Source organism: Mobula hypostoma, chromosome 4 (assembly GCF_963921235.1).
Source record: "Mobula hypostoma chromosome 4, sMobHyp1.1, whole genome shotgun sequence".
NCBI classification, from domain to species: domain Eukaryota; kingdom Metazoa; phylum Chordata; class Chondrichthyes; order Myliobatiformes; family Myliobatidae; genus Mobula; species Mobula hypostoma.
This window is the reverse complement of record NC_086100.1, coordinates 71,677,776-71,698,020: the sequence shown is the minus strand read 5'-3', so window position 1 is coordinate 71,698,020 and position 20,245 is coordinate 71,677,776. Positions and strand designations below refer to the sequence as shown.

At 41.6% G+C, this 20,245-nt stretch overlaps 1 protein-coding gene across 8 annotated transcripts in view; it reads left to right on the top strand.

Annotated features, from left to right (window-relative positions):
• The window catches only part of LOC134345384 (uncharacterized), a 61,232-nt gene that overhangs the window by 1,004 nt on the left and 39,983 nt on the right, over positions 1-20,245 (top strand). For 7 of the 8 annotated variants that reach the window (XM_063045957.1, XM_063045958.1, XM_063045960.1 and 4 more), the window contains exons 3-14: positions 910-1,012; positions 2,516-2,637; positions 3,632-3,720; positions 5,310-5,429; positions 5,599-5,730; positions 7,400-7,495; positions 7,840-7,977; positions 8,825-8,866; positions 15,335-15,434; positions 15,567-15,598; positions 18,117-18,225; positions 18,357-18,388. In XM_063045957.1, the coding sequence (XP_062902027.1) occupies positions 910-1,012; positions 2,516-2,637; positions 3,632-3,720; positions 5,310-5,429; positions 5,599-5,730; positions 7,400-7,495; positions 7,840-7,977; positions 8,825-8,866; positions 15,335-15,434; positions 15,567-15,598; positions 18,117-18,225; positions 18,357-18,388 (1,115 nt within the window). The remainder of the gene's footprint in view (positions 1-909; positions 1,013-2,515; positions 2,638-3,631; positions 3,721-5,309; positions 5,430-5,598; positions 5,731-7,399; positions 7,496-7,839; positions 7,978-8,824; positions 8,867-15,334; positions 15,435-15,566; positions 15,599-18,116; positions 18,226-18,356; positions 18,389-20,245) is intronic. The other variant, XM_063045959.1, reaches the window with a different exon arrangement.

Sequence of the window (20,245 nt, the reverse complement as noted above, 5' to 3'; positions counted from 1 at the left end):
TTATACCACATTCATATTGTAGGCGTTAGGCGGAATTTTGAAATACCTCAAATGATTTCCCTCTGCCCCAGTCTTCCATGCTGTTGAAGAGTTTCTGTATTGGTGTAACACCGAACTTGGAACTGCTCATTTCACTGTTTTAACCTGGTAGTCATTTATTCAACCTTTACACTCTTGGGTCTTGACATTCTCTGAATAATTCTCAAAAATGATCCATCTTTCTGTTTCCAAAATACTGTTTAGTATCTCTTCTTTTCGGGTCTGGTTCAGTTGCTGGTGGAACATCTCTAATACTTTCAGACACCAGTCAGTAAGTTAATTGGTGATGGTAAATTGTCATCTGATTGTGTTAGGGTTAATTTGGGGGTTGCTGGGCCGCGCAGTTCGAAGGGTTGGCGGGGCCTACTCTGGGCTTTATCTCAAGCAATCTGCAGTACAAATATATATCATCTTCTTTTACCCATTTATACTTTGTCCTTTCACAAACAAGAGAAATCTGCAGATGTTGGAAATCTGAGCAATGATTTCAGGCCGAGACCCTTCAGCAGAACTCTTCCATCGATGCTGCCTGTCCTGCTGAGTTCCTCCAGCATTCTGTGTGTGCTGTTTTGAAATTTCCCTGTTTATCATAAAGCTTTTTGCTATACTTTCTTACATTGTGAGGACTGTTATAAGGAACAACCTGAATCTGAAATGAGGTTATTTGAATATTAAACAACTTTTCCATTTACTCACTCTTCCTTCAGTTAGTCCTGACGAAGGGTCTCGGCCTGAAACGTCGACTGCACCTCTTCCTAGAGATGCTGCCTGGCCTGCTGTGTTCACCAGCAACTTTGATGTGTGTTGCTTGAATTTCCAGCATCTGCAGAATTCCTGTTGTTTTCCATTTACTTCCTGGTTTCATTACAGGTAAACGCTTTGCTGGATTGAAAAATCAGGGAGCCACGTGTTATCTAAACACATTACTTCAAACATGGTTCATGACCCAGGAAGTTAAAGAATGCATTGCCAGGTAGGATTGCGAATTGCTTAATGATTACTCTATTTTATATAGAAATACTGTGTATAAAGGTACTTCAGTAAGAAACATTTAGAGGGATATTAGCCGAACAAAGGCAAATGGAACTAGCTTAGATGTGAATCTTGGTCAGCACAGACCAAGATGCCATTTCTACGCTGGAGGACACTGTGTTTTGGGGAAAATAAATATCTAGATTGATAAAAAGCTTACAACTTAAAAGTTGGTGATGAACGTTTATTTGGAATGTGGAATGCAACCCGGATAACCACAAGTAAGGATTACCAGAGGAAGGAATGCAATGGTGATGTCTGGAAGTTCAGTACATTTATTTGAGATTTAAGACAAGGACAGAACATGTTGGAAATATTCAGCAGCTCAGGGTGGTCTTTTGGGGGACAAATGGGAGTTCATGGTTTACAGCAGCAGTAGTTTCTATTGCTTATTGATTATTCAGTCATGATTGATTAACTCAATTCTAAAAATAATGGGGGACTTAGGAAAGTAACATTTATTCTTTAGGTACAGGGACATTTCAAAATTAAAATGTGTATCAAATTGATATTTGTGGTGGCCACATCATTGGGGAAAAAGTTCTGAGTTCAATGATTTTTCAGAAGACACTGGTAAAATCAACATTGTGAATTTGTAAGGGGAAAATCACATTAAAATAATTGGTTATTATTATCAAATGGGAAACACAATGTCGGCCAAAGTAAATTTATTACCAATATACATGTATGTCACCATATACAACGCTGATTCATTTTCTTGCAGATATACTCAATAAATTCAATAACCAGCATACAATGAATTAAAGACTGCTCCCAAAAGGGCAGACAACCAGTGTGCAAAAGGCACCAACATTGTAAAAACAAAAGAAAAGTACAAAAGAGAAAAAAATATATGTTTGATAAATATGGAGTCTTTGAGAGTGATTCAAGAGGTTGTGGGTGCATTTCAGTGATGGGCAAGTGAAGTTGAGTGAAGTTATCCTCTGGTTCAAGAGCTGATGGTTGGAGGGTAATAACTGTTCCTGAACATGGCTGTGTGAGTCCTTGCGTTCCTGTATCTTCCTGATGGCGACAGGAGCAGAGAGCATGTCCTGGGTTTTAGGGGTTCCTGATGATGGATGCAGCTTCCCTGCGACAGAACTCCATGTAGATGAGCTCACTGGCAAGGAGGGCTTTACCTGTGATGGACTGGGCTGTATCCACTACTCTGTTATCGGATTCTCAGTGCAATGGCACTGGTGTTCCCGTACCAGACCATGATGCAGCCAGTCAATAAACTGGTCACTACACAGCTACAGAGGTTGGCTGGAGTTTTAGATGTCATCCTCAATCTCCGTGGAGGTGCTGCCGTGCTTTCTTCATAATTGCACTGAAATGCTGGGCATGCAGGACAGGTCCTCGGAAATGATAGCACTGCGGAGTTTAAAGTTGTTGACCCTCTCAGAGGTTTTAAGCAATGTAAAATTTCATTGTTTCATATTAGTTGCAGCTGCAAAGAACAAGATTCATTAATTGGTGAGTTGCGATGTCTGTTTGAACAATTATCACATGGGAATGAATGGTCCTTAAGCACAGAACGGTTGACCTCCCAATTGAATTTGAATGGTAAGCAATAGACACATCCATGCTTTCATGAATTAGCAGTATGCCAGTTTACTGATTTAAACAAAGTTTCTCAAATCCATAGCATTCTTCTGCTTGATATATTTATGATTGAAATCTTCCATAGTTGGGGGTCAGTTTTGTGACTCACAAAAGAAAGGTAATTCGATGAACTAAAAATGGTTTCAAACTCCATATGTTCAACAAGTACATGTGTAAAATTGCTTGGAGTTCCAGTTATTCATCAGGATTGAAATACAGCAATAGGATGGCACAGACGTTGTTACCGGAGACCTGGTCTCGCAATCCAGAGAACTGAGTTCAAATCTCATTGCAATATTTATTTAAAAATTTAAACTGCAGAATTTCTTATGGTGTTTATCAAGATTTGCAACTGTTAGCTGGCATATTTGGGTATTAAGCAAAAGGTGAGATCAGTATAACATCCCCAGTCTGAGTGATGGAATTATGATTAGTCCAAGAAGTTTTCTGCTGGGCTTCAACAAGACCAGGCAGAAAGTGGTGGAAGGGATGAAGGGAGGATGTGCACAAGGAGTCTGGCGAGGATGCCTGTAAACCAGAAATTTACCAGTGATACGTAATGGAATAATTGTTGTCCAGACACTCAATGAGGGAGTCACTGAACAAATAAATAAAATAAAATGGGATTTGTGTAAATGGGTGGTTGGTGCAGGCTTGGTGTACTGAAAGGATTTTTGCAAATACATAGCAAAAATTTGATGATTTTTCATCAAAATCTGACGGAAGGTCGTTAACCTAAAACATTGGCTGTACTTTTCTCTCTCCGGGAGGCTGTTTGACCTGCTGAATGCCTCTATCATTTTCAATTTATTACTTCAAAATCATACATCTGCAATTTGTATTATAAAATTCATATTCACACAACATTAACTGGGAAATCGATGCTAATATAAGCAATTGTATTATTTGAACTTGTATGCTTACTTTAACACTTTTTTAAAACCGTTTTGTGAAGTTTACGAACAGAGAGATATAGAGGAATGTTTTCGCAGTCTGGTGAACAAGCTGAATAGCAAAATGGATCAGGAGAATAACCTTCGGAAGGTAAAATTGATCTGTTATGATACTGATAATTGATTTGTTTTTAAAATGTGCCTCAGTTTACCTGTAATTCAATCTGTACTTTTCATTTTCTTGTTTCCTTCTTTAGCATTATTTCTGTACAAGTATCTGTCATTCTTTACAACGTATTTCCTTAAATGTTCCTTAACTTTTTGCTCAATCTTAAGTTGATCACCCATTCTCCCATGGTCTAGGACATACTGTAAATCATTTTTGAATGTTTTCAAAATCCCGGGTAAGATGTGAAGCCAAATGATTGAGTCATCTGCAATAACAGCCTTGAAAAGATGGTGGGACAAGTACATGGGAAGGTTTAGAATGATATTTGCCAAATACTTGCAACTCAGTTTAGCTTGAATGGACATCTTGGTCAGCATGGATCGATTGGGCCAAAGGGCCTGTTTCTGTGCTGTATGAGTCTGTGTCCTATGAGCGATTTGTACTGCACTCATATACCAATTTTTATTGATGTATTTCTGCCAGTCTTACAATTCATTCACTGATCTGGTCTTACTCTGCCAGAGCCTCTGGTTATGACTATTCATGCACTGACCTTCCAGAGAGTGACCCAGCCTTACAGCCTCCTCCCCTTCAGTCAGCTCAAATTTCCATCTCAAGCACACACAACGGTCACAGAGTGTCTGACATTCCTCAAGGTTAACCACACCATCTTTGCACAGTGAAATGTTTTGTCACTAAAAAGTGCTGAAGAAGATGGAGGAAGGGTTTAACCACAGGCAATCAATTGATAAGTATCTATCATTATACCTTTATCACCTTTGTTGTCCGCCTGATGAAAAATTATGCTCCTTTTCACCATATTAGTTCAATGTTTTATGCTGTACTCCTGAAAAACAATGGTATTTATCCCATCAGACATTTTTATAAGGCAGCTATACAATTCTCACATTAGTCAGTGTTTCAAGTCTGTAAGTATTGATAGACTTTAGAGAATAGGGTGCGACACAGCTCAATCACCATCTATAAATTCACTGATGACACACCTATTGTTGGCAGAATCTCAGACGGCAATAAGAAGATTATGGCAGTGAGATAGAGCCTGGTACAGGCTGGTTGAGTGGTGTAGCAACGACAATCTTGGACTTAATGTTAGCAAGGCCAGGATGGGGGGGACCCCGGCTCCAGATTTCTTCCTCGGGGTTTACATCCAAAGCCTATACCATGGGTGGGTATGGCCGCAAGGCAGCAGGGGTTTAAAATCAGAATTCCTCTGTAAGGGGGGCTGCTGTCCAAGGCTGATAAGCCCCAGCTGTCCGAAGCAGGTGCCAGTGGTCCGCCTTTGCCCCTTCTCTTGTCAGTAGAAACAGTCCTGCCGGGTCTACGTGGAGGGCAAGATTTGGACTTGGTTTTCAGAGGCTGTTAGAGTCGCTCGCCATTTGGAACAGTTTATAGATAGTGGGAACTTGTCCCTACTACCAGCCCTGCTATGACAACCTTAGGAATGTATTTATTGCACGTTATGGTAATTTTTGCATCTTGTACCGTACTGCTGTCTAAAACAGCAAATTTCACAACACATATCAGTGATAATTAACCTGATTCTGGTTCAGGAGAGCAATGACTCCAGTGTCACAGGGAGAACAATGGCCGGTCACTTCCTTCTTGTGCCTCACTCCTGTGAAGTTCCACCTGGGGCTGAACAAGAGCAGCCATACAGTCTTGTTCACAAGGTATCATATTCACGTGGCGTTCATCCCTTAAGGATATTTATTGTACACCTTAATCAAACAAATGTTGGAATCTGTATTTTTGAGAGCAATTTATAAAGTATCAGTTTCCTTGTATAAAATTCTAACTGATGGATCACAGGCTCAGTTCTCATTGGGTTATGTCTTGTAGATTTATCAGGTCACCATGGTTAACTCATTGAAGTGTTTAAAATGCACACAATCCATGGATGAAGACACTTTTCTCCTGGATATACCTCTATCTGTTTGCTCGGCTAATGCTGCAGAAAAGTTTGAATCCATGGTAAGTTAAAAAAATGCAAGGAAAATAAGTTAAACTTTTTTAAAAATTAGAGCAATTGATTACTTTCCTGTGGTGAGTTTGACATCACATTTTATGTTGGTTTCATGAAGATGAGTCTGGACAATTTACAAATTAACTATCCATTGTTTCACAATGATAATTCACAATAACTGATGTTTAAAACAGTGTCAAATCTGTAGGCTTCCATTTTTGTAAATTCAAGAAGGATGGGATTATTAACATGAGCAACTTTGGAATCCATGATAGAGTAGCGACTAGTGCGATGCTATTACAACACGGGACGTTCCCGTGTTTGGAGTTCATTTCCGGCGCGGTTTTGTGAGAGTTTATATGTTCTCCCCGTGGATTGTGTGGGTTTTCTCCTTTAGCTCCCACAGTCTCTAATGTATGGGGTCGTAGGTTACTTGGTCATTGTAAATTGTCCTGTGGTTAGGTTGGGGTTAATTGGGGTTGTGGTGTTACTGGGACAACGTGGCTCGAAGAGCCAGAGGGGCCGACTCCACACTGTATTGCTAATTAACTAACTGACTGACCACCTGTATTGTTTCCTACCTCAAAACATAAAATACTTAATCCTAAAGGAAGAGAGTAAATTATCAAAAAATTTTAAGGACACCTAATCTCTTTTGACCTCAGAAAGATCTTGGATATTCATTCTTTTTTAAATTCAGTTTTGGCAAAGTGTTGAGAAATCAGTTGGGGTGTTTTGTCAACAATTTGGCAAATTGATGGTATCACCTTGACTGCATTCCAGCATAGAACCTCACCTGGAGAGTAGTGGCTGAATTAGAGTTTCCCCACCAGTTATTATGGAAAATCTGATCACTGACCTGCACCAGTTTAGACTTGAGACAAGCCGAAATAAATTAAGTTACATCTTAGTGAAACGGGACATATCTGAGAGTTAGTATAAGCATGATTATTTGTCAACTTCAATATTTTTAAACATTTTAACTATTTTAATCATTTATGAATAATTTCTAAAATAATTACTTCTTGTAATAGGATTTCTTCTTGACTGATAGTTTTTAATTGTAACTGTCTGAAAATCAAAGTATTTTCACACATTTAGCAGCCTGGTATGTTAAGTTTTCAGATAACAATTGTGCCTCACTTGGGCCTTGTATTGGTCACCTCTAACAAGAGACAAACCATCTCATCTTAATATCCAGTGGTATTGCCATTGACAATTTGCCTATTATTAATATTCTAGGTTTTACCATTGAGTAGAGGGTCTCTTTGTGCAGTAACTACCAGTTACAGCATGCATTGAAGCCAATACTACAGCTGACGAAGTGTTTTAGAATTGGGACACCCTGGTGGCGTAATGGTTAGCGCGACCCTACTACAGTTCGGGCGGCAGAATTTGGAATTCAGTTCTGATTCCATCCGTAAGATATTTGTACATCCCTCCTGTGAGCAAGTGGCTTTCCTCTGGGTGCTCCGGTTTCCTTCACGTTCTAAAGACTCACTGGGTAGTAGGTTAACTGGTCATTGTGAATTGTCCTCTGATCAGGCGAGGGTTAAACAGGAGGGTTGCCTGGTGGGGCAGCTCATTGGGCCGGAAGGGCCTGTTTCACGCTGTATCTCTGAACAAAATAGACATCATCTGGTACCTTTTCACTATCCTGTTCCTTTCTTCTTCAAGGAAAAGGGTCTTGAACAGTTTTTGAAGGAGGAAAAAATGGAAGGTGACAACAAATGTTATTGTAACAACTGTGATATGAAGACTGAAACATCATCAGTAAGTATTCCAATCAGTCATCCTGGTATTTCTGTAATTCTTCATGCTGCAAATCAGAGGAGCAGTAGAAGCAGCTGAATGGTAAAAATAATATTTGTTCATGGACAAGTCATCTCCTTGAGTCCTTTAGTACTGCCAGATGTCAATGCAATGTCTTCACTTGTAAGACATGTCAAGTACATACAATGGGGAAGTCCATATGAAATGTATTCACATGAGGATTTACAACACAAAGAGTGGGTGGCTGCAACATTTGAAATGTATAGCAAAGAGATCTGCTAATTTTCAACTTTACATTGATGAAACAGGAAAAGTAAAACTCATCTCTACCTTTCTTTTTTCAGAGATACTATTTTAAGCACTTGCCGCAAATTCTTACATTTCAGCTGAAACGCTTTGAATTCGATTACAACTGCATGGCATTTCAGAAAATTACAGATTGCATTACTTTTCCACTTGTTTTGGAATTTACAAGATCTCAGGTAACATTTTTGTCATTAGTAGCAATACTTCAGTTTAAAATAATATTGAATTTTAAATTGTGGTGCATTCCAGAATGTTGTAATTTGCATCATTCATTTGTAGTATGATTAACTCAGGAACCCAAGGTGATTAAAAAACGTTGTTCTGTTGGGGCTCCAGATTATGTTTGGCAATAACTATCAGGTAGTTCTTTGTAATGCTGTTTTTTTTATTTTCCACATTTCTTCATTGTTGACAGTAACTCTTAGCCAGTTACTGTTGTTTCTTCCACTTCTTTCTATTTTTGTTGTTCTTAGATTTTAATATTTGATGTATCAAATATTTAGAAAAAAATAAGCTTCAGCTTTTTCTCAGAGTTAGAGTTTGGAGCATTTTGATTTTTCTGTGAATATTCACCGTGTTTCAGGTTGGAAATAGAACTGGTCTAATGCAGTAGGTATGGCTCTGATAGATCCAGTGCTAGATATTGTAGCTACTCTGGTCTACCTTACCTGGCTTCCATACTTATGATACGATGCTCATATTCTTCATTCTATTTAAAACCATGTGATCTCTATCACATAGAGGTGAGAAAGAACAGAACTGTGTCACCAATAGACTGTGTGGTTTCGATGTTTGATCTCAACAGTCAAGACTGTTACAAAACACATCTAACTGTGATTTCACAGCATTTGCCATGTGAGATCATTGGTTGCACCCGTCTAACCACTGAAGTCAACAGGACAATACATCTGGCACATGATGTTCTCACCTGAGGTTACCTTCAGTGACAAAGTTGAAACTATCCTCTGGTATTTGCAATTACATTAATTTTATACCTTAATTGATGTTTACTTTTATTTACAGGATGTTCCTAATGAATGGTGTCTAAAATTAACAGTGAACAGGGTAAGACATGCATATAAATGTATTCATGTTGTAGGAATTTGTGGCTCACTGGGTGAGTATTTTCTCAGTTACATGGGGATTACATCCACATCTTTATTTGCCACAGTGCCACACGATGGCATAAATCCCTGTGCAAGATTGGGAGGAGAAAGGATAGGGTAATCTTTTCCAAACAAAAACATCTATTGTTCAATATTTGGAAATGTAGACTTGGTTGTAGCATTCTGGGGACAGCTATGCTTTAAGTGTTTGATCACAACAAGCTACAATGTGAACCAGTGTTTGTACAGGGCTCAGCAAACAGGGATCCTTATAGTAGGTAGTCTTCACCATCACCACTGTCAGCAGTAGTAAGGTATCGTGATGAAATTATTCATTTCAGCTGATCAGTTAATAGCAGAAACATACTGAGATAGTTTTCACATTGAATGACAGTATATGACTACTGTCCATTGACCTACCAGCTCTCCCCTAAAAACTAGTCACAGGAAAGTATAACACAGAAAGAAGCCCTTTGACTAATCTAGTCCATCCTGAAATCCTTTAGAATGCCCATTCCCATCGACCTGCACCAGGACCATGGCCTTCTCGTACCCCTCCCCTACCCCTACCATCCATGTACCTATCCAAACTTCGCTTAAGTGTTGAAATTGAGATCACCTGCACCTCTTGTGCTGTCAGCTCGTTCCACACTCTCATGACCCTGTGAGTGAAGAAGATTCACCTCGTGTTCCCCTTAAACTTTTCACCATTCACCCTAAACCCATGACCTCCGGTTGGAGTCCCACCCAACCTCGGTGGAAAAAGCCCGTTTGCAGTTATTCTGTCGATACCCCTCATTAGCTTGTATGCCTGTATCAAATCTCCTCTCAATCTTTGATGTTCGAAGGAATAAAGTCCTAACATATTCAATCTTTCCCTATAACTCAGGTTCTCCAGACCAATTAGCATCCTTGTAAATTTCCTCTGCACTCTTTCTATCTTATTTACTTCTTTCCTTTTGGTAGGTGACTGAAACTGCACAGAATACTCCAAATTAGGACTCACCAACATCTTATCCAACTTCAACGTGCTATTTTCAAAACAGTTCACTCAAAGCATGGTGTAGTGTCCAGTGGCCACACAAGTGCACACTTCTGACACTAGTTAGACACCGTTCAGCAACAGTCTCTTGCCCAAGTTAAGCAGCATAATCACTCAAATAACCACAGAGAACCCATTGCCTTCACATTTGGGATCTTTAAGCTCTCAGTCTCCTCCATGACAGCATCATTGATGCCAACAGTGGCATGTTCCGAGCCCCACTTCCTGCAGTGAATGTTCACCTCCTTCGTTCCATTGACATTGATGTCTTGACTCAAGGCCACGATGCTCTCTATCTCCTCCCTGGAGAAGAGTAATCTCATTCTCAAAGCCACATTATCTCAGTTGGTTGCAATCTGTGCAAAATATTCTACAAGTTTTTTGCATTCTCCTGCCATCTTTTTGCAGCTGGAAATGAATATGTTTGCTCCCTTTTCCAGTGCTAACTGAGGGTATCAGAGAACAAGTGTTAACAGTAAACCTTTCCTCAGATGCAGCATGTATTGTTGACTCTTTTCAGTAATGCTGTTGCTACATTAGGCATTTAATTTAGTGATCATTCAAATCTTGTGTATTTTACATTGGATTTCACATCAGATTGCAGGAAAATAAGCTTTCCTCATCCAGATCAGGCTCCTGCATTTGTGTTCTTTTTCAACTAATTTTTAAGAGTTAGTGTTTATTCACATTTGAACCAGAAAGACTCAAGATTCATGATTGTTTAATGTTACTTCCACTACACAAGTGTAAAGAACAAATAATTATTACTCCAGATCTGATACAGTACAAAATAAATGCAATAAGGTAAAGAATATAATAAAAAGCACAGTAAATATAAATACACAAGCGAGCTTATTTACATAAATTGATTGTATGTCCATCAAGTAGCACGAGGCACAGGAGTGTCTGTACGTGAGGTGACTGACAGGAAATGATAAAGTAGTGGTGGTGGGTGGTGTGGAAACACTGGTCAGTGGGTGGAGGTGTTGACCAGCCTTGCTTCATGGGGAAAGTAAAGGTTTTTGAGTCTGGTCCTGGCACGGATGTTAAGTTGCCTTCACCCTAGTGGGGAGAGCATGAGCAGTCCATGAGCAGGGTGTGTGGGATCACTTCTACCTCAATGGCTACAACCTATTTTTGAGATGACAATGAAAAAATTTCTAGACTGGTAAAACAGTAACCAATTAATATAGTAGAATATTGGTTAATTATTGACATGTTGAGAAGACCATAAGACATAGGAGCAGAATTAGGCCATCCGGCCTTTCATGTCTGCTCCGCCATTCAATCATGGCTGCTCCTTTTTTCTTCTCCTCCTCAACCCCAGTTCCCGGCCTTCTCCCCATAACCTTTGTCCAATGAAAAACCTATCAATCTCTGCCTTAAATAGACGAAAAGACCTGGCCTCCACAGCTGCATGTGGCAACAAATTCCACAAATTCACCCCCCTTTGGCGAAAGAAATTTCTCTGCATCTCTGTTTTGAAAGGGTGCCTGTATATCCTGAGGCTGTGTCCTCTTGTCCTGGACTATCCCACCATGGGAAATATCCTTTCCACATCTACTCTTTCTAGGCCTTTCAACATTTGAAAGGTTTAAATGAGATCCTCCTCATCCTTCTGAATTCCAGTGAGTACAGACCCAGGCGCATCAGAAGTTCCTCATATGATAACCCTTTCAATCCTGGAATTATCCTTGTCAACCTTCTCTGGACCCTCTGCAATGCCAGCACTTCATTTCGAAGATGAGGGGCCCAAAACTGTTCACAATACTCAAGGTGAGGCCTTACCAGTGCCTTATAAAGCTTCAGCATCACATCGTTGCTCTGTAATCTAGACTTCTTGAAATGAATGCTAACATGACATTTGCCTTCCTCCCCACTGACTCAACCTGCAAGCTAACCTTCAGGATGTTCTGCACAAGGACCCCCAAGTCTCTCTGCATCTCAGATTCCTGGATTTTCTCCCCGTTTGGAAAATAGTCTGCACATTTATTTCTACTACCAATGTGCATGGCCATACTTTTTGCAACATTGTATTTCATTTGCCACTTTCTTGCCCATTCTCCTAATCTGTCTAAGTCCTTCTGCATCCTACCTGTTTCCTCAACACTATCTGCCCCTCCACCAATCTTTGTATCATCTGCAAATTTTGCAGCAAAGCCATCTATTCCATCATCTAAATCATTTCGATACAGTACAGCATGAAAAGAAGTGGTCCCAACACCAACCCCTGTGGAACACCACTAGTCACTGGCAGCCAACCAGAAAAGGATCCTTTTATTCCCACTCGCTGCCTCCTACCAATCAACCAATGCTCTAACCATGCTAGTAACTTTCTTGTAATACCATTGGCTCTTAAGTTGGTAGGCACCCTCATGTGTGACACCTTGTCAAAGACCTTCTGAAAGTACAAATATACAACATCCACTGCATCCCCTTTATCTATGCTACTTGTAATCTCCTCAAAAAATTTCAACAGGTTCATCAGGCAGGATTTTCCCTGAACGACACAATGCTGACTTTGTACTATCTGGTCCTGTGTCACCAAGTATTCCATCACCTCATCCTTAACAACTGACTCCAACATCTTCCCAACCACTGAGGTCCAGCAAACTGGTCTATAATTTCCTTTCTGCTGTCTTCCTCCTTGAAGAATGGAGTGACATTTACAATTTTCCAGTCCCCTGGCACCATGCCAGAGTCCAATGAATTTTGAAAGATTATTTCTAATGCCAGCACAATCTCTAACGGTAACTCTTTCAGAACCGTAGGATGCAGTTCTTCAGGTCCGGGTGACTTAAGCACCTATCGATCTTTCAGCTTTATGAGCACCTTTTATCTTGTAATACTAATTGCACCCACTTACTTACCTTCACACACTACAACATCAGGCATACTGTTTGTGTCTTCCACAGTGAAGACTGATGTAAAAAACTCATTTACTTCATCAGCCATCTCCTTGTCCACGTTATTATTTCTCCTGCCTCATTTTCCAGCAGTCCTATATCCATTCTCTTTTATTATTAACATAATTTCACCTTTAACAACTGGGTGAAATGTTTTATTCTTTCTCACTAACTTCACAGCTATTTTACCATTTGAGTATTTCTTCATTTTTGGAAATATGACCTGCACCTTCCTCATTTTTTCCCAGAAATGTGCGCCAGCAGCTCCTTCCAATTTACTTTTGCCAACTCCTCTCATACCACTGTAATTTCACTCACTCCACGGAAATCCTGCTACATCAGACTTTACTTTCTCCCTATCAAATTTCAAGTTAAACTCAATTATATTGTGATCACTGGTTTCCATGGGTTCTTTCACCTTTAGCTCTCTAGTCGCCCCTGATTCATGACAGAACGCTGAATCCATTATAGCTGATACCATAGCAGACTTAATGACAAATTGCTCTAAAAAGCCATCGCGTAGGCATTCAACAGACTTTCTCTCTTGAGATCCATTACCAACCTGATTTTTCCCAATCGACCTGCATGTTAAAATCTCCCATGAGCACCATAACATTGCCCTTCCGGCTCTCCTTTTACTATTTCCTGTTGTAACCTGTGGTCCAACTCCCAGCCACTGTTAGGAGGCCTGTATATAACTGCTATCAACGTCCTTTTACCCTTTCAGTTTCTTAATTAAACCCACAAGGATTCAACATTTCCCGATCCTATGTCACATCTTTCCACCATTTTTTTGCCATTCTTTACCAGTAGAGCCACACCACCTCCTCTGCCTACCTTCCTATCCCTCTGATATAACGTGTAACTTCGGACATTCAGCTCCCATCTACAACCATCCGTCAGCCACGATTCAGTGATGGCTACAACATCATACCTGGTAATCTGTAACAGTAGAACAAGGTCATCCACTTTATACTATGTGCTTTTAGATGGAACACCTTGAGAACCGTGTTTGCTATCCTTTCTGATTCTGCATCGCTAATGTTTTAATACTCAGCCTGTTGGCTGCAACTAAATCCCATCACCTGCCTGCCCTTCCTGACAGTCTGACTGCATGCTTATCTTAACTGTTTACCATCTGTCCCTTCACCCTGCAAATTAGTTTAAACCCTCCCCAACAGCTCTAACAAACCTGCTCACAAGAATATTGGTCCCTCTTGGGTTCAGGTCAATTTTGAGCTGGTCATACCTCCTCCAGAAGAGATCCCAATGATCCAAGAACCTGAAGTCCTGTCCCATGCACCAGCTTCTCAGCCACACATTTATGTGCCAAATCGTCCTGTTCTACCCTCACTGGTGTGTGGCACAGGCAGCAATCCAGAAATTACTACCCAGGAGATCCTGCTTCTCAGCTTTCTACCTAGCTCTCTAAATTCTCTTTTTAGGACCACTTTGCTTGTCTTTTCTAGGTCATGTGTACCAGTACATACCAAGACATTTGGCGGCTCTTCAAAATATTGTGGACGTGATCTGAGACATCCCTGCCACTGGCATCTGGGAGGCAACATACTATCCGGGTGTCCAGTTCACGTCTACACAATCTCCTGTCTGTCCCATTCACCACTGAGTCCTCTATCACTACCGCTCTCTTCTTCTCTATTTTTCCCTTCTGCACCCTGGACTGATGCGCAGAGCCTGTAACCCAGTCGCTGTGGCGTTCTCCCGGGAGGTCATCCCACACACAAGTATCCACAGCGGTATACTTATATTTGAGGGGAATGGCCGCAGGTGTGCTCTGCTCTAACTCTCTATTTCCATTTTTCCTGACAGTCACCAAGCTACTCGCCTCCTGCAACTTCGGGATGACTACTTCCCTGTAGTGTTGATCAATTATCTCTTCACTCTCCCGTACAAGCCAAAGGTCATCCAGTTGCTGCTCCAGATCCGTAACACGGTCATCAAGGAGCTGCAGCCGGATGTACTTCACGCAGATGTAGTTCCCCGGGTGACTCTGAGTCTCCCAGTTCTCTAACATCTGGCTCGAAGAACTCACCACAGCATTTAATTGGTACAATTAGAGAGAAATAAAAAACGAAGGGGAAACTTAACAGAGGCTTTACACAGAGTTAACGCCTCTTCCGAGCCAAAGCCTCTTTTGAGCCGAAGCCTGATGTTTCTACTCTTGCCACTGGCCTACTCCTGCCAGTGGCCATTCCGCTTATCCCTTCTCTATAATTCGGAGAGCTCTTTTGTTCGCCACTGATAGGCCCCGTGCATGTGAGAACCATGTGTTGGTCAGAGTAAACAATGTACTGAGCGCATTGGAACATGGAATATATCAGAATCCTGGAGCACTGCACACAGGCAAATGAACTTCCCTGAGATAAACTGCGAGTGAGCAGGTCCTCCCTGTTGAGGGACTCTGTCCAATTGTTGATAAATTAATATCCTGCTTCCTTTCCTTCATGCTGTCACACAGGTGAATAATGGGGATGTTGGAAATGACGAAGAAACACCGGTTCGCCCACAAGAAGAGAAGCTGGAAGATTCTGAGGACATTATTCCTGAGACCCCTCAAAGTACGTTGGAGGCTGCGGGCACAAAGCATCAGCATGGCTGGTGGGCTCGAGCACCTGCTGCAAGAAATATGACTGACCACGTGGGAATATTCATAAACTCTTCTGATGTGCTTAATTCATTCTCTCCTATAGGTCACTCACAGCAAGATTCAACAGGACAAGAGGTAAGGAAACAGCAAACATTGAACACGAGCAAGTCCTCTTCTACCTTTTCTTTAATAAACTGCTCAGAGTTCCTGCTACAATTGATAATTTCTCCCACAGTCACCAAGTCACTGCAATCCATCCAGGCTGGATCAATTTAAAACAATTGCATAGTTTTACTCCTGATATTGGCCATACTCTCTTTCACCTTTAACAACAGAGTGAAATGTTTTATTGTTTCTCAGTAACTCCACAACTATTTTACCATTTGAGTATTTCTTCATTTTTGGAGTGTATATGACCTGTGCCTTCCACATTTTTCCAAGAAATGCACGTCAGCAGCTCCTTCCAATTTACTTTGGCCAACTCCTCTCATACCACTGTAATTTCACTCACTCCACGGAAATACTGCTACGTCAGACTTTACTTTCTCCCTATCAAATTTCAAGTTGACCTCAATTATATTGTGACCACTGGTTCGGATGGGTTCTTTCACCTTAAGCTCTCTAATCGCCTCTGGTTCATTACATAACACAGAATCCAGCATAGCTGATCCCCTAGTTGGGTTAATGATAAATTGCTCTAAAAAGCCACTTTGTAGGCATTCAACAGATTCGCTCTCTTGAGATCGATTGCCAACCTGATTTTTCCCAATCGACCTGCATGTTAAAATCTCCCATGACTACCATAACATTGCCCTTTTGACTCACCTTTTTCTATTTCCTGTTGTAACCTGTGATCCACCTCCCAGACACTGTTGGGAGGCCTGTACAGAACTGCTATTAAGGTTTTTTACCTTTTGATGTTTCTTAACTCAACCCACAAGGATTCAACGTCTCCTGATCCTATGTCACATCTTTCTACTGATTTTATCCCATTCTTTACCAGTAGAACCACACCACCCCCTCTGCCTACCTTCCTATCCCTCTGATGTAACGTGTAACTTAGGACATTCTGCTCCCAACTACAACCATCCTTCAGCCACGATTCAGTGATGGCTACAACATCATATCTGGTAATCTGTAATAGTACAACAATGTCATCCATTTTGTTCTATGTGCATTGAGATACAACACCTTGAGTACCGTGTTTGCTATCCTTTCTGATTCTGCATCCCTAAAGTTTTGATACTCAGCCTGTTGGCTGCAACAAATCTCATTTCCTGCCTGCCCTTCCTGACAATCGGACCTAATGCTTATCTTTACTTTTTTACCATCCGTTCCTTCCCCCCTGCAAAATTAGTTTAAACCCTCCCCAACAGCTCTAACAAACCTGCTCACAAGAATATTGGTCCCTCTTGGATTCAGGTCACTTTTGAACTGGTCATACCTCCCTCCAGAAGAGATGCCAATGATCCAAGAACCTGAAGTCCTGCCCCATGCACCAGCTTCTCAGCCACAAATTTATCTGCCATATCGTCCTGTTCTACCCTCACTGGCATGTTGCACAGGCAGCAATCCAGAAATTGCTTCTCAGCTTTCTACCTAGCTTTCTAAATTCTCTTTTCAGGACCTCTTTGCTTTTCCTTTCTATGTCATTCGTACCAACATGTACCAAGACATTTGGCTGATCTCCAAAATGTTGTGGACGCGATCTGAGACATCCCTGACCCTGGCATCTGGGAGGCAACATAGTGACCGGGTGTCCCATTCACATCTACATAATCTCCTGTATGTCCCCTTCACCTCTGAGTCCTCTATCACTACCACTCTCTTTTTCTCTACTGCAGCACGGAGCCATGTGCAGTGCCCGTAACCCGGTCGCTGTGGCATTCTCCCGGGAAGTCATCCCCCAATTACGTATCCAATGCGGTCTACATATATCTGAGGGTAATGGCTGCAGGTGTGCTCTGCTCAAACTGCCTATTTCCATTTTTCCTGACAGTTCCCAAGCTACCCGCCTCCTGCAGCCTCGGAATGACGACTTCCCTGTAATGTTGATCAATTATCTCTTCACTCTCCCATACGAACCGAAGGTCATCCGGTTATTGCTCCGGATCCCTAACACGGTCTTCAAGGAGCTGCAGCCGGTTGCTCCTCACGCAGATGTAGTTCCCCGGGTGACTCTGAGTCTCCCAGTTCTCTAACATCTGGCACCAAGAACACACCACAGCATTTAATTGGTACAATAAGAGAGAATAAAAACAAAAAGGGAACTTAACAGACGCTTTACACAGAGCCAACGCCTCGTCTGAGCTGAAGCCTCTTTTGAGCAGAAGCCTGATGTTTCTACTCTTGCCGCTGTCCTACTCCTACCAGTGGCCATTCCGCTTAACCCTTCTGTACTTCTATGTAGTTCGTAGAGCTCTGTTGTCGCCGCTGATAGGCCCTGTACATGTGAGAACTATGTGTTGGTCAGAGTAAACAATGTACCGAGTGCATTGGAACATGGAATATATCAGAATCCTGGAGCACTGCACACAGGCAAATGAACTTCCCTGAGATAAACTGCGAGTGAGCAGGACATCGCTGTTAATCGACTCTGTCCAATTATTGAAAAATTAATATCCTGCTTTCTTTCTTTCATGCTCTTACACAGGTGAATAATGTGGATGTTGTAAAAGTCGAAGAAACACCTGCTCAGGCACAAGAAGTGAAGCAGGATCATTCAGTGGACATTACAGGAGGAAATCCTGAGACCCCTCAAGGTACGTTGGAAGCTGCGGACACAAAGCATCAGCATGGCTGGTGGGCTCGAGCACCTGCTGCAAGAAATATGACTGACCACGTGGGAATATCAAAATCTCTTCTGATGTGCTTAATTCCTTCTCTCCTTTAGACCAATCACAGCAAGTTTCAACAGGACAAGAGGTAAGGAAACAGCAAATATTGAACATGAACAAGTCCTCTGCTACCTTTTCTTTAATAAACCGCTCACAGTTCCTGCTACAATTGATCATTTCTCCCACTGTCACCAAGTCACTGCAATCCATCCAGGCTGGATCAATTAAAAAAAATTGCATAGTTTTACTCCTGATATTGGCCATGCTGTCTTTCACCTTTAACAATTGTGTGAAATGTTTTATTGTTTCTCACTAACTCCACAACTATTTTACCATTTGAGTATTTCTTCATTTTTGGAGGACATATGACCTGCATCTTAAAAATTTTTCCAAGAAATGCGTGCCAGCAGCTCCTTCCAATTTACTTTGGCCAACTCTTCTCATACCACTGTAATTTCACTCACTCCACGAAAATGCTGCTGCATCAGACTTCACTTTCTCTCTATCAAATTTCAAGTTGAACTCAATTATATTGTGACCACTGGTTCAGATGGGTTCTTTCACCTGAAGCTCTCTAATCGCCTCTGGTACATTACATAACAGAATCCAGTATAGCCGATCCCCTAGTTGGGTTAACGACAAATTGCTCTAAAAAAAGCCATTTTGTAGGCATTCAACAGACTCGCTCTGTTGAGATCCATTACCAACCAGATTTTTCCCAATCGACCTGCATGTTAAAATCTCCCATGACTACCATAACATTGCCCTTTTGACTCGCCTTTTTCTATTTCCTGTTGTAACCTGTGATCCACCTCCCAGACACTGTTGGGAGGCCTGTACAGAACTGCTATTAAGGTTTTTTACCTTTTGATGTTTCTTAACTCAACCCACAAGGATTCAACATCTCCCAATCCTATGTCACATCTTTCTACTGATTTAATCCCATTCTTTACCAGTAGAACCACACCACCCCCTCTGCCTACCTTCCTATCCCTCTGATGTAACGTGTAACTTAGGACATTCTGTTCCCAACTACAACCATCCTTCAGCCACGATTCAGTGATGGCTACAACATCATATCTGGTAATCTGTAATAGTACAACAAGGTCATCCATTTTGTACTATGTGCATTGAGATACAACACCTTGAGTACCGTGTTTGCTATCCTTTCTGGTTCTGCATCCCTAAAATTTGATACTCAGCCTGTTGGCTGCAACAAATCTCATCTCCTGCCTGCCCTTCCTGACTATTGGACCTAATGCTTATCTTTACTTTTTTACCATCCGTTCCTTCCCCCCTGCAAAATTAGTTTAAACCCTCCCCAACAGCTCTAACAAACCTGCTCACAAGAATATTGGTCCCTCTTGGATTCAGGTCACTTTTGAACTGGTCATACCTCCCTCCAGAAGAGATGCCAATGATCCAAGAACCTGAAGTCCTGCCCCATGCACCAGCTTCTCAGCCACAAATTTATCTGCCATATCATCCTATTCTACCCTCACTGGCATGTTGCACAGGCAGCAATCCAGAAATTGCTTCTCAGCTTTCTACCTAGCTTTCTAAATTCTCTTTTCAGGACCTCTTTGCTTTTCCTTTCTATGTCATTCGTACCAACATGTACCAAGACATTTGGCTGATCTCCAAAATGTTGTGGACGCGATCTGAGACATCCCTGACCCTGTCATCTGGGAGGCAACATACTACCCAGGTGTCCTGTTCACGTCTACATAATCTCCTGTCTGTCCCCTTCACCTCTGAGTCCTCTATCACTACCACTCTCTTCTCTCTTTTTCTCTTCTGCTGCACTGACCCATGCGCAGTGCCTGTAACCCGGTCGCTGTGGCATTCTCCCAGGAAGTCATCCCCCTAATACGTATCCAATGCGGTCTACATATATCTGAGGGTGATGGCTGCAGGTGTGCTCTGCTCGAACTGCCCATTTCCA